This window comes from Zootermopsis nevadensis, unplaced genomic scaffold (genome assembly GCF_977971745.1).
Source record: "Zootermopsis nevadensis isolate Lab colony 2312 unplaced genomic scaffold, Znev_1.0 Znev_ptg000028l, whole genome shotgun sequence".
NCBI classification, from domain to species: Eukaryota; Metazoa; Arthropoda; class Insecta; order Blattodea; family Termopsidae; genus Zootermopsis; species Zootermopsis nevadensis.
This window is the reverse complement of record NW_028259160.1, coordinates 9,657,923-9,672,159: the sequence shown is the minus strand read 5'-3', so window position 1 is coordinate 9,672,159 and position 14,237 is coordinate 9,657,923. Positions and strand designations below refer to the sequence as shown.

Genomic DNA, 14,237 nt, shown 5'->3' with positions numbered 1-14,237 from the left:
TTTTCTGACGGACGGGTGTGGAAATGGCTCTTGAAAAAATTGTTTAATAATTTAAATTAATAATAAACATAACTAGGTTCAAGTAATATATAATTTAATAAACAATCTATTATTTCAGTATAAATAACCTACAGATTTAAGAATAATTACGGAAAACGTAATTTAGCCTAGGCCTATGCATGCTAATTAACATAGTTATCAATCCAGTTTTTGTTTCGAAGAGGAGGGGTTGGGATTCGAATCTCGACCCAGAGGACGGTCACTCAAGGCAATTTCTGACCTTAAAATAGACCACGGCCGCTGCCTTACACATCTTTAGGAATAACTCATCACAAACATTCTTTCATTCGAGTCTCCTTCATTAAAGACAGAGTCTAATTAAACAAAACGTCATTTGTCTTTTAATAAGTCCAACCAAGATAGATCAGCGAAAATGTCTCGTCAGTCCGCACTGCCACTTCCTTCCTCGATACTCATTTCTGAGTCAGGATTAATTAAATTACATCGTCTGACCCAAAGAACATTTGTTTCAAGTCTGGCTTGTTTTATCTGTCCTTCAGCTAATTTAACGTGTCCTAACATTCTGATATCTGCGTCTGTTATTTATATTCGCATTCTTTGCAACAACAGTCGCTTAACATTCAACCTAATTCACACGAGATTTTGCTTGCGAGCCTACGTATAAATTGCGGTAGCCATAGGCTCCATGTTACATTGCCAGTGTAACTTACAGGACACAATGCACGTGTAGCCCTATACATGCAGTAACAACGCATAACTCGAACGCCTACTTTCTGCAGGCCTATAATTAATCTGTGCTAATGCAGTAATTCTCTGCTGTATTATAAAATCAGACATAATTAATTCAGAAGATTAGGCCTACGATGAATGACAGATCAGATTTATTACATAAAATAAAAAAGGGTTGAATTAACTGCATTTTGATCCAAGATAAAACTAAAAATATATACGCCTAAGTAAAGAAACGTGAACTTAAAGTAATATTAAGCCTACATGCAACAACGTTTGCTAATACAGACAAAATCCCTAAATAAAAACAAGCAACTGCTAACACAATACTGCTGTATGCCTACTGATAAGTGCAAGAATATTTCTGGAAGATATTTATTTCAAGAAAGTCTAAAGCTTACGACATTAGGCCTAAAGAAAATTACGAACTGCTCGCACAGTTGTCTTTATGTTTCGTTTATAAAGTGAATTAATCACCATCGGGTTATTTAAGCTGCAGCTGTCTGACTGCGTCATTATAACATGGCTACGTTCGTTCTAGGACAAAACTGAATTTTTCAAATAGGCCGAGTCTAAGACCTTACTAAATCAACTGATGGCAGACATTTGTGAGTATTATGACATTAATAATAGGCCTGTATTATTTACGCATAATCCGTATTACCCTCTATAGCCTGTTCATAAAACATAAACTGCCAAAGCTTTTCTAAAGATCTAGGCCTTTATAGTTGATGCCCTTTGTGACCAATGAAACCGATAACACAACATATTATACATGATTATTATCTTTACTAGCTTTATCGGTGATAGGACCGCCTGAATGTAAGGTTTACGCATTGAGAGGCTTAAAGTTTAGATTTCTTATGTTTCCAAATCCAAAAATTTCACACTTTAAGATAGCCCAGATGTGGAGTCATACGATAGACATGATCTTATAATGCGGTTCATTTCGCAATAAAATGATGTAGGTCCAGCGTAAACAAACTTAATAACTGAATTGATTTTTACGATAGTCGAAACTTGGGCACGGAAATTAACACTGCAAAAATACATAATACCGCACACACCTGCGATGAAAACGGGCCACGAAGCGAAAAGAACGACGTTTCGCTTCGTACGAAATAAATCTACGGGCAGTTGCAGACTGCCCGTAGGCCCACGTCATTGTTCGTTCACGACGGAGATTAATTAGGCCTACCACATAATAATCGCGCTCTTTCGGAGTTTCGTGATAGATTATCTCCGTCTGAATGGCTATTAATCACCGGAAAACTAGCACAGATTCTTTGTAGCCGCAAAGAAGACTACGCAGCAAACTGTTTCATCCTGAGATCGATCTAGTATCAATACTCTTAAAGAAGAAAACGTCGTCAGTCTTACCTCCCGGACTTCGTGATGACCATCTCCGTGCCCAGCTTGTGAAACTTCTCCCACAGGTCTTTTCCTTCGAGAGTGACCTTGGGGTCGTCAACCACGCCGTCGTCCTCGGGCTGTATGGCCCTGAGAGGTCGAACCATGGCGGGGTGATGGTGGTGTGCAGCTGCCGCGGCGGCGGCCGCCAGCACCACGTCTTCTGCCGTGGTGTACGGGTGTCCGGGTGGCAAACCAGGGTGATGATGGGGCGGTGGGGGCGGCGGGTGGTGAGGCGGGTGATGTGGCAGCTTCGGTATCAGAGTGCCGGGGTAACAACCCCCAGGACCCGCCGCGGCTCCGAAGGACGCGGCGGCTGCAGCAGCCAAGGCCGCGGCGGGAAAGTACTGGTGATGGGCCGCTGCGACGGCTGCCGTCGGGTCCCCGGAAGGCGTCGTGCTGCCTCCCGTGGGACTGGTACTACCACCCCCAGACGTCGAATTGCCGCCCCCACCCCCTCCAGCAGCTGTGAGCAATGAACTCACACTGAAGTCTGTCGGTCTTTGAAGCAGGAACGGGTGGTAGGCCATCGTAGAAGACGCCTCGGCAATCGACGTCCGTGACGTAGAGGTGGCAGATGGCGGCGTGATAACGTCTGACTGATCGAATCTCATGGAGGAAGCTGCTTGGGCTCTCAGTGTGAGTTCACACCGCAACACAACGAACTACAGTTTACTATCGTATTAACAGCAATTGACGTGACCTTATACTCTCCCAACGATCGGCGTCCTCTTCAGTCAGTCCTCCTCTTCCTCTGAGCTTACTCCGTGGAGACAAAATCATTGTTCGTGCTCGGAGCGTCTACTTGCATCACCGGACCTAAAGAATGACCACAGAAACAAGTTTCATTACTCCCGCGTTCACAGTTCTTTGGCGGAAGGCAGTCTTCTCACCACACAAACGACACTGCGCTTCGCCGTTCGCCACAGGCCCAGATCCCGAAGATCTGTACGAAAAACAATTACACACGAACACAACAAACTGCGAGAAACACTTCGCGCTGCTTGAGACGGCTGTCCGCGTTGAGGAGCTGTCCCACAGTACAAGAACTGTCGACGGGTGGCGTTAAGGGGTCGTCGACAACAGACAAGCGTCACTTTTGCCACCTACCTCTCCCTTCCGCGGGTGTGAGGAAACTATACGGAGCCTCAAGCCGATGGCTTTAACACCCAGAGCCGGTCCCCTCCACCCCGCTCTGTCGTGTTAATGAGCCCGACTCACGCGGATTGGGTCGAGTCTGTCACTTGTTGGACCAATAGGAAGGCGTGTTCGGGTTCACACCGACTCTAGTGGTGATGCTAGTGGTAGACTTCGTGGGTATGGTGTGACGCGTCTCTATGGTGGGGGGCGACGCGGGGTGAAGTGGAGGGGTAGGTTTTAAAGGCTGGGCTCTGTTGAGGCGTGAGATGGAGGATGTGGCTGTGGTTTTTCAGAGGGGGCGGAGAAGATTTGAGGAGGGGGTGGTGACTGTCACGGCGATGCAGTGACCAGGAGGGACACTGCTTTCAGGCAGAACAATTCTTTGGATCTAGATGCAGTTTTACTTTTTTTTTGCCCTAAACCAAACCTACATTTTTGTATCAGTAATTAATAATGAAATTTGTTATTATAACTATTACACTTCGCTCTTAACACGCGCGTGATAATAATAATGGAAATATTTTGAGGAAACTACAGGCAACACGCAGTCAGTATCACGCCACTGCCTAGTCGAGAAGTGTTGTCCAAAATTCTATTGAATTTCTGCCTCGGTTTTCAAAAGCCAGAAATAAGTAGATCACATCACTGATCACCAGACACACGTTTCACCACCAACGCGCGCAACAGTTTTCTTTTCACACGATTACAGACCGGGGCCTTAACCAATTGCCTGTCAACAACACTTTTCACTAATCTCGGCGTCTTCGGGGGATTATTTCCACTAAATATCTGTAACGTCAGTGTTGTACGTAACTTCTCGAAACAATGGTCCAGATGATATTGCGGCAAGCAGCCAAAAGCTATCGCGTCCAACGCCTTTCTTTACACCCTCCCTCCCTCTCTCTCTCTCTCTCTCCCAGGAGACAAGATTTGCACCCCTAAAGCCCTTCAAGTAGGTGGCACGGCGTGGCGAAAGAGTGGGGAGTTGCCCCTCCCTCTGACTGACAGGAGGTGTCAGAATCACCGGCCCCAAAAACCACAACATAACTAACCCTTTCCCCGCCAAAAAAATATTCCGTCTTACCTTGACGCTGCCCCCCTCCTCAAAAACCGCAAGTCCACACTGAGGGTGGTTGAAGAGGGGTGCTGGATTATAAGTAAAATCTATCGGAGTGGCGTCCTCAGGCGCCGGCTTGGGGTGCTAGAAATAGGGGAGTGTTGGTAGGCGGTGACCATTTTGAGGCTTTTTCTAGGAGAGGGGGGGTGTAGTGTGAACTGGCAGGTGAACAACGAACTCTGGACTACATCCCACACGCCGCAGTGAGTATCGATTGTTTCTTGAGACAGTGGAGAGATAGGGCAATAGGGCAATGGCATTCTACTCATAGACACGTTTCTTGCACAGTTACTCGGTTACTACGTCGAAAACAACGTTCTATAAAAATTTAGAATAACAATGACGCATTTAGGGTTCCAAGTAGATAATTCCTGTATGAATTCACTTGTAATAGGCCACGGTTTCTTGGGTAAGGTCAAATACATTTCTTCCAAATTGCAGCCTGGGCCGAGAATGCGCTTCAAAGTCCTGTCTCTTTTCTTTTCTTTTCCGCGTTACGCGAATAATTTCCATTTGTTATAACTGGGAGTGGGAAATGACCCAACTTCGCGCCTCTTACTTAATATTTGCGCTGGCGCCAAACACATCCGGGCAGCGGTCCTCCCCCTGCAAGCAGAATGGGCGGTGCTTCTGTAATTGACCTCATCGGCCCCGCAAAGCGCATACACTGCCTTCTCAATACTCCCGCCCATCTCTAGCGCCGGTAGCGACCCTGGCGGCGAGTCGTTGAACCAGCAGTGCAGCAATGGAGCTCACAGCAGGCAGGAGGCCATGGATCCATGGATCGTCACCGACAGACCGAAGACAAAGGAGGGCCGGCAGACACATACAGGTAGGCAAGGTGGGAGCCATATTAACTCTATGACGTCATACCACGCCACCGTAACACTTCGGACAGAGATGCTGAGGTAACTTTATAACATCTACCCTCCAGGATGAAAACAGAGCAGCCTAGTAACCTTGATCGCATCAATCATCTTGCGGCTTTCGTGATGATATGTTATAACTCCTATGTTATTAACCGTATAGTTCAATGCAACGTTTGTTTACTGTGATGCTGTTAATGTTCACCAGTAACACACGTAATTAGCTATTTAAGGACTGAGATAAATGTCTCTAGATGCATATAAACAAGCTTCCACTTTAGGGAGCTCAACCCAAAGCTGTGCGAATTATAGAAAGGCTGAGGATTACTTGCTAATTTCGCTGAAAGTTGCTGCTTGCATTTCTCAGCAATGAAATGACGGGAAAGAAGAATTTCTACGCTATTATAAATTCTAGACTAGATACCTACAAAGTAACGAAAGTGTCCAGATTTGGATTGCAATGTTTCAAGTGTCTACGTCAGATATAAGAGTGCGTTATGCCAGTGATAAAGATTTTTTCCTTTTTCTTCGAGATTGTGATAGAAATTAAAACCGCAGGCCAATTGAAAGTAACCCAACCAAATAACGCAAGCTACATAGTTTACTAAAACATTTTAACAGTACTGTTTCTTACATAACAAAATCATAACGATGCATTAATTAAGAGACGAGCAAAACGTGCTCCAAAGTTAATAGCCGATGCTTATTCACTTGAAAGAAGCCAAATTAACTCAAAAGTATTTTTTAAATAAATAGTTATTTCGCCTACAGATGATCGTATCCCACTTTTAAGCTTACTAAGTCCAAGGATATGCACTGACTTAATACAATTTCTAGTATTATTTGTATTACTATTAAACCTGTAGTAGGTCTATGCCAGTGCAAAACTTTGACATTAAATTCAAATCATTATTCACAGAAGCATCCAACAAGGGAACGATACCACGTAGTTTATGCCCGATTTGGATAGAATGACTACTGCCATCTTGGAGTCCACTGATGTGGTCTGTGTGACTTTTACTCCACGGTATTGCGTAATCCAGAATAACATTAACTTTTTCAAAGTACAGTGGTAACTATAAGCCCATGTACCAACTTCGTTAACAACCGATAACACACACAAAGTCCCACAACGTGTAGTTACAGATTTTATATTATTTTCAGAATAGGCGTAAACAGCAAATATTTCACTGAACAGCTTTAACAAACTGGTCTTTGTAATAGTTACGCATAGCATTTTTTGAGGAAAGTACGACATTTTATTTTTTTGGACGGGCTTCAGTTTCCGCCACATTTGAACGCGACATTCTCTTCAACACACCTTTGCAAAAAGGACGAGTGAGCACTGCCTGGGAAACTTCATATCCTAAGACTGATCTCTGTTTCAACTCATTACATATAATAGGCCTACAATCTCGCACTACTTTCTCCCAGATTTCTCGTCTCTCCTTCACTAGACTACAAAAGTTAAGTATAGGAATACGTTTTGAGCAATTTTATCATCATCCAACTATAATGTAATCCTATAGACGAGGTTACAAACTTTAACATTAAGATACGACAAACTACCTCCTTATTCTCAAGAAGCTCTCTTCAAAGACAGACTAATTAATTGCACTGTTATTCTAATATATAAGCCATACGGCAAAAATAAGATGCGATTAATTACTAAATTATTATTTAAATGTTGTCCTCCACTTAGCACAGGAAAACACCGTAGCTAAAGTCTAGCTTACTTAAAAAACATAGATTGTTCACGTTACAGCAGGTTCAAAGACGTGTTTTTAAATTCTCTAAACGGTTTTGTGCAAGACAAGAATTCTATTGCCTCCCCCCCCCCCCCCCCCACACACAGGACGTGTTATGACTGACCAGCATTCCTCGATTTTAATTGAAAAAGCATCTATAATTGTTAGTTATGCTTTGAAATATAACGGCGTTGATTAAGATTACGTTTACTATTCATTTTTCAATTTTGATTAACAAAATTGCTTCCCATTCGTCAAATTATTAGTATTATTATTATTATTATAGGCCAATTACTGTGCCTGTCATAATCACCATCGTAAATGAGAAAAACAAACAGTTTAAATTTGAGATTTCAGGTTCTCTGGGAGGCGAGTATAAACGTAACTGACTTCTGGGGGTGCTGCATCGCGTCTTCTGGTAGAACTTCACCTACGTTTAAGAGTGTTTAGCGCCTCCATCATCAGGGCGATTCGCATAGACAACACGATTCAACACTCCAAAAGGCAGTCATCTTGGAACATGTTGAATGTTATTAGGCCTATTTTCAGAATTAAGCTTATTGTGCCATCTATATTGCTAATTTGTATAGAACGAATTCTGCATGCAGGTGGCTATTAGACGTGTGTAGAAGACAGTGTGTTAAACAGCAACTACAAAACTATATAAAAACCATAGCAGACGTAAAGAATGCCGTGCCTTGTGACAGGCGAGCACATGACGTGCGAACAGGGCTACTAGCTGCTTCAATCTCCTTCTCAGCCGGACTCAGGGCCATTGGGACACACTGTTAACCGCTCCTGTAGCATGTGTTAGTCATAAACTATTACTACTATTGAAGAATGCCCTATAAACATCTACTTGCAGTAATTTAGAAATATAATAGTCTCTTTTCTATTCAGAGCGGATGGCGAAGTAATTTTACTTTCACATAGCCTTCCGGTATCATATGTTACAAATTTATTATTAATACATAACAATAACTTGAAGCGAAACTTCAGAAGTAAGTTAATTAGCTTTAATAATAGCTTTAAAGTCTATCGTTATTACAACTACATTTAATGGAATAGGAGATGCCTTAATTACACAAACACAGGATTACAAATAGTCTATCACAATTATTTTAATTCTTACAAAATTCTAATAGATTCTATAACATAAAACGATTGGCTAAATATCTATATCAATGTAAGAAGAGGGTAAATATTTTATCTAACAGATTTTAATAGGTAAGATTTGAGGTTTTCACAGCGGTGAGAGTGAAGATTTGTCTTCTGGGTTGTTGCGCTGTGTAGTCTGGTCGATGTCAACCGACGTTTCAGAGGTCATACTGCCTCCGTCATCAGGGCGATTCTTAGTATGAAGATTTCTGTCTTCTGGGTTGTTGCGCTGTGTAGTCTGGTCGATGTTTACCAACGTTTCAGAGGTCATACTGCCTCCGTCATCAGGGCGATTCTTAGTATGAAGATTTCTGTTATTCTGGGTTGTTGCGCTGTGTAGTCTGGTCGATGTTTACCAGCGTTTCAGAGGTCATACTGCCTCCGTCATCAGGGCGATTCTTAGTATGAAGATTTTTGTCTTCTGGGTTGTTGCGCTGTGTAGTCTGGTCGATGTCAACCGACGTTTCAGAGGTCATACTGCCTCCGTCATCAGGGCGATTCTTAGTATGAAGATTTCTGTCTTCTGGGTTGTTGCGCTGTGTAGTCTGGTCGATGTTTACCAACGTTTCAGAGGTAATACTGCCTCCGTCATCAGGACGATTCTTAGTATGAAGATTTCTGTCTTCTGGGTTGTTGCGCTGTGTAGTCTGGTCGATGTTTACCAACGTTTCAGAGGTCATACTGCCTCCGTCATCAGGGCGATTCTTAGTATAAAGATTTCTGTCTTCTGGGTTGTTGCGCTGTGTAATCTGGTCGATGTTTACTAACGTTTCAGAGGTCATACTGCCTCCTTCATCAGGGAGGTGAGTATGAAGAGTTCTGTCTTCTGGGTTGTTGCGCTGTGTAGTCTAGTCGATGTTTACCAACGTTTCAGAGGTCATACTGCCTCCGTCATCAGGGCGATTCTTAGTATGAAGATTTCTGTCTTCTGGGTTGTTGCGCTGTGTAGTCTGGTCGATGTCAACCAACGTTTCAGAGGTCATACTGCCTCCGTCATCAGGGCGATTCATCACCCTGATGACAACAACCCAGAAGACAGAAATCTTCAAATTTTAATAGATTTAGGCTTATAAAACAAGGATGTGATGAAGAGACAAATAATAATGACGAAGACCCATGTAATAAAATAGATTCTCCTCATTTACTTTCTAAACATTACACGGAAAGAAATACTAGATAAGCCTATGACCTAGGCAAACGCTATCCTTCTTCTTCCACTATTCATTGGGTTTCACAGCGTCTTAAGTTCCAATTATACACTTAACCTACTTCTACCGGGAAAGATTGATAGACAGAGTTAGGTTAGGCTAAAATTTTAAATGTTATGGCATTCATAGTCGTATAATTTAATCGTATAGTTAAAATAAACAAAACATTAAGTAGGCGAAGAATTATTTTTCGATTACCACAATCCAAGTCACCTTAAAGCAAATTAGCTTTATAGCAGAAGGCCTATAAAACTGTGTAACAGGTTCTAACAAGCACAAAAACCTTTTACCCTATAAAATGCATTTGCGTTTCACTAATTGTGAAAAATCAGTACTCGTATCCCGTCGGTATCAGCGCTTCTGTGACTTAATTTATGTCAGATATTCTGATAGTCAAAGTGAGAAAACACTTCGCTGCTTAGCGAGAACCACACGCCAGATCAGCTGTGTAATTAAACACAACAGCCATAAGGAAGCCTTGGTTTCTCAATAATGTTTTAATGATAAAATTCCTCGTACATGTTATGCCAGATATTTCATGCGGTAGGGTGGATCAAACTGCAATATCTCCTTCCACTTTCTCCACAAGGAAATTAAGTGGTACTGTGTTTCCATTAACACCTAGCTCTTCCTATGCCACTTTATCTTCTCATGCCATAGCCTATGTGTTGTATTTCCAACGTCTTGCAAAATAAATAAGAATTTTTATGTTATAAACCTTGCCTTTAATGCCAATCTCATCATTTGTTGATTTTATAATCCGTATCCTAATATTGCCCCGCCACGGTGGTCTAGCGGTTAGAACGCTGGCCTTGTAATCCTGGGGTCTCGGGTTCGATTCCCGGCGGTGCCCGAATTTATAACTTGTGTTGGGCAAGGCCGTGGTCTAGGCAACACGGAGTTTTCCTCCGGGGGCTTCCCCGGTTTCTCCGTGGCATCCCAACAATTACTACATTCACACACAGAAGAAGGCAATGGCAAACCACTTCTGGATCATCTGCCAAGAACGTATATGAACAGGTCCCAGTCCGAGAAAAGGATGGAAGGATCCTGTTCATATGGACCTGTCGTCAGACAGAACACTAAATAATAATAATAATAATCCTAATGTTACTCCCATAGCGATTTAAAAGCCAAAAGGAAACATCATGTTTAATTTTGATCTGGTCGTTTAAATAACGAGAAGTGCCTACGAGTTAAATCTGGCCGACATGTTGGCCAATTTTAGCATATCGTATTGGCAGAAAATAATCATTTCCACTCGTATTTTCGGCGGCTGTCATTTCTTGTCAGATTCCATCACAGGGCAGCTTAATGACGGCATTCAAACGCCAGACGAATGGAGCGCCAGGTGGAGGTAATATGTAACTACAGGCCTATTTGTTTTGGCTATATCAAGCGTCCGTAACGTTAACATGTACCGTTCAGAGCGCATTTTAACCCTTTAAAGCCCACTGGCAACTTTATACGCCACCCACTTTAACAATAGGCAACTCTGCGTTTTGTATTTATGGTTTTAAAATCATTCTCAGAATTAATAAAACCCATTTTCATAACAGCGATGACCAATCATATTTTCTTTTAGGTAAAGTGTTGTTATCAGGGCGATGAATTTATCGCCCTGATGACGGAGGCAGTATGACCTCTGAAACGTTGGTAAACATCGACCAGACTACACAGCGCAATAACCTAGAAGACAGAAATCTTCATACTAAGAATCGCCCTGATGACGGAGGCACTATGACCTCCGAAACGTTGGTTAACATCGACCAGACTACACAGCGCAACAACCAAGAAGACAGAAATCTTCATACTCACCGCTGTGGAAACTTTAAATCCACTGAAATTTCTGTCACAAACAAATCACAATTACTAGAAATCAATGGCACAAATGAACGGACAGATAAAACTCATGCCACTATTTTAAATCTGGGTACCCACCGAAAATACCGATGGGAAGCAAAAATGTAACCTGATGAGGATTAGCCTGTTACAGCGACAGTTTTGAAAGTATGTGTCACAATACTGAAACTTGCCTGAAAAGGCATTAAGTGTTTAGATTTAACTGATCATAAAGAGGTCAACTTGAAATGCTTCTCGACTCCACGCAGTTCATTATGAGTCAAACGTGGGAGACAAGGCCCGGCACTGTACCACCTGTCTGGTATGTCAAACCACTGAGTACACTGCCTGTGTAAATGTACCATCTTTGTTGGTTTTACAGGACATACGATTAGGACGTGTGGGTGATGTGTTTTTGCGAAGATGGCTTACTCGCACCACAAAGTTAGTACTCAATACAAGCCCAAATCAAACACAAGCTTCCAAACATAGAATTGTAAATGTCTTAACATCAAACAATGGGCGTACAATTATTATTAACTGTAGGCTGAGAAAACTTCTTTATTTTACAACCAGTGAAAAAATGTATCATCAGTGAGGACCACAGTTGGTTTGAATGCGGCGACTTAGAAAGGAGAGCACAAAATTATAGACTGAAATGGAGAAGCCTAGTAGCCTATGAAATACGTTATGAGGATGCTTTATAACAAGGACGTTGCATTAAGTTCATAACTCATCTGCTTTAGAGCTGAGATCTATAATATGTAGGGATTACCTCCACGCCCTCATATATCTAAACGGTGTGATGCTTAGATCTAGGGGAAAATTATTTATTCATGGAAGATTATAAACACCGATAAAATAACACAGGAATAAAGAAATACTGAATGAGAGAAGTCAGCTAATTTTAGGAAATATAATTTTTTTTATTGGAGTCAGCATTTCTTTATGATGAATTTCAATGCTGACAGTGAGCTTTCTCGTAAGAAGCACAATTTACTAAGCACGTGGAACACACAAAGAGTTCCAACAACGCGGTTCGTAACGAGTGCAGTGCCTTCAATTAGACCAATGAGAAACTCCTGACATTCTGAAAGAAATTCACGTACGTACAGTTCGCCCTCTGAAAGTCGTCAAACACACCGAATCGAACTGCCGAGAAGATGAGTGGCGGAAAGTTGTAACCGCGCTAGTAAAATCGATATCGGAGACTAAACGCAGCAGGGGGATGAGTCACAAGGGTGGCTTCACACAAGGCGCGTCTCACAAGGGGGTGGAAGTATTAACAAAAAAAGGAACAGATGCATCATGAAAATATGTACCAAACAGAGGGAAGACGACCCATGAAATCAATACTGTGACAGCATTACTTCAGAGCAGAAGGTGCTACCGTCGTGTTTCAGACTTAAATGTAGGCATAACAAAGTTCTTCTGCACGTAACACTGATCTAGGCTATTTTCAAAGAATCTGGTACGGACTCAACTATTTAAAAAGTTTCCTGTTTGAAAACTGAAATGTCAAATCACATCCACGACAAAAGCACGCCCTTAAGGCTATGCTACATACTGAGTCGGTTCTCTGTGCTTCAAATAGGCCTACACGCACACAATACACGTAGGTAAGATGCGCCATAGAAAACGCGGATTTATTTACGTTTCTGTTAAACCAATCATGAATATTTAGTCTAGGTGTTAATTTAACATTTTAAACGTTGAAATATAAGTAAAGAAATGAAGTGCGGAAATCACTGCTCTAGGATAAATCTAGCTACTGTCGCTAGGTGACAAATATATTGAGTGTAAATTTGACGTATGTAACAAAACGCCCAGACGAACAGAAAGTAATAAATAAAGACTGAAATTCGCAGACACATGAAACAATACTTTTCGTTCTGAGTGCTTCATTTGTTTATATTTTAACATCGTTTATTGGAAATTTAGCTACTTATCACTCATACACACAAATTGTAAATTTAAAAGGTAGAACTATGGCAAGTAACCGCCTTTACCTACTAAACAAATCAAAGTTTCAAAGTCTGTTAAACCTGAAACAGAAGTTGCAAGAACAGATGTATTCTCCTAGGCCTATATTTTATGTACAAAGAAACCAGTCCATTTTAATTGTGATGAACAAGTAGGTAGAGGTCTGTATCATAATAAGAGGGGAACCAAATACATTAACACTTACTTTCAGTTAAGTGGACTTAAATCAGCAGATTATTTCCCTGGATGGTATTTTAATTATTCATCAACACAACTAATCCCTAGCTATAACTACCTCTAATTCATTTCAAATAAAATAATAAAATAGTTACCCCTTTGACTAAGCCGATCACAATTAAGGTATAAGGAAAGTGTATAAAAACACAGGTACTATGATCGTATAAGCCTATGGAAGCAGATGATTAGTCTGACTCGTCTGCTTTAAGCCTATTAAAGCGTCTTCACAACACATTACATAGGCTACTAGGCTTCTTCATTTCAGTCCATATTCTAATTAAATTCTCCGTCACCCCTATCAGACAAATTGTAGGCCTCGCCAAGCACAATCCAATGACAACTGGTCACTCTTTCCTTAGTGGTAAAAGAACCAAATATGTGCAGTCTACAGCCTGTATCTTACAATTGTATAATAGGCAATGCTGGTTTTTTGGTTGGAAGTGTTTCCATGGTAATGATCACACAGCAAGCCTGTCATGCACGTGTATTTCTAGACATGTTCTGTTCAACACAGCACAGTTAGTATAACCTCGACATAAAATTAAGAAATTGCAGCACATGAAGTAGGTACTGTTACATTCGTTAGTTAAGCAGAGATAGTTAATGACATTAATATTTTTGAAGATTTCTGTCTACTGGGTTGTTACGCCGTGTAGGGTGAAAGCCTCAAAGCTGACATTAATATTTTTCTTACAAAAAATTACTTAATCTAATTTTAGTTTTTACACGCTGCTTTGTTACACTTTTGAATAAAAATGTGTTTTAAGTACTACTTTAC

The 14,237-nt window shown here is 41.4% G+C and overlaps 1 protein-coding gene and 1 long non-coding RNA gene across 10 annotated transcripts in view; one reads left to right on the top strand and one right to left on the bottom strand.

The window, feature by feature from the left end:
• bi (T-box transcription factor bifid) overlaps positions 1-14,237 on the bottom strand; it is a 349,399-nt gene that overhangs the window by 118,637 nt on the left and 216,525 nt on the right. For all 9 annotated transcript variants that reach the window (XM_087357395.1, XM_087357398.1, XM_087357391.1 and 6 more), the window contains one exon: positions 2,131-2,979. In XM_087357395.1, the coding sequence (XP_087213521.1) occupies positions 2,131-2,774 (644 nt within the window). In that variant the 5' untranslated portion in view covers positions 2,775-2,979. The remainder of the gene's footprint in view (positions 1-2,130; positions 2,980-14,237) is intronic.
• The window catches only part of LOC110840938 (uncharacterized), a 39,294-nt gene continuing 28,778 nt past the window's right edge, over positions 3,722-14,237 (top strand). Inside the window, exon 1 of the long non-coding RNA XR_002547053.2 lies at positions 3,722-5,249. This is a non-coding gene — a long non-coding RNA (uncharacterized LOC110840938). The remainder of the gene's footprint in view (positions 5,250-14,237) is intronic.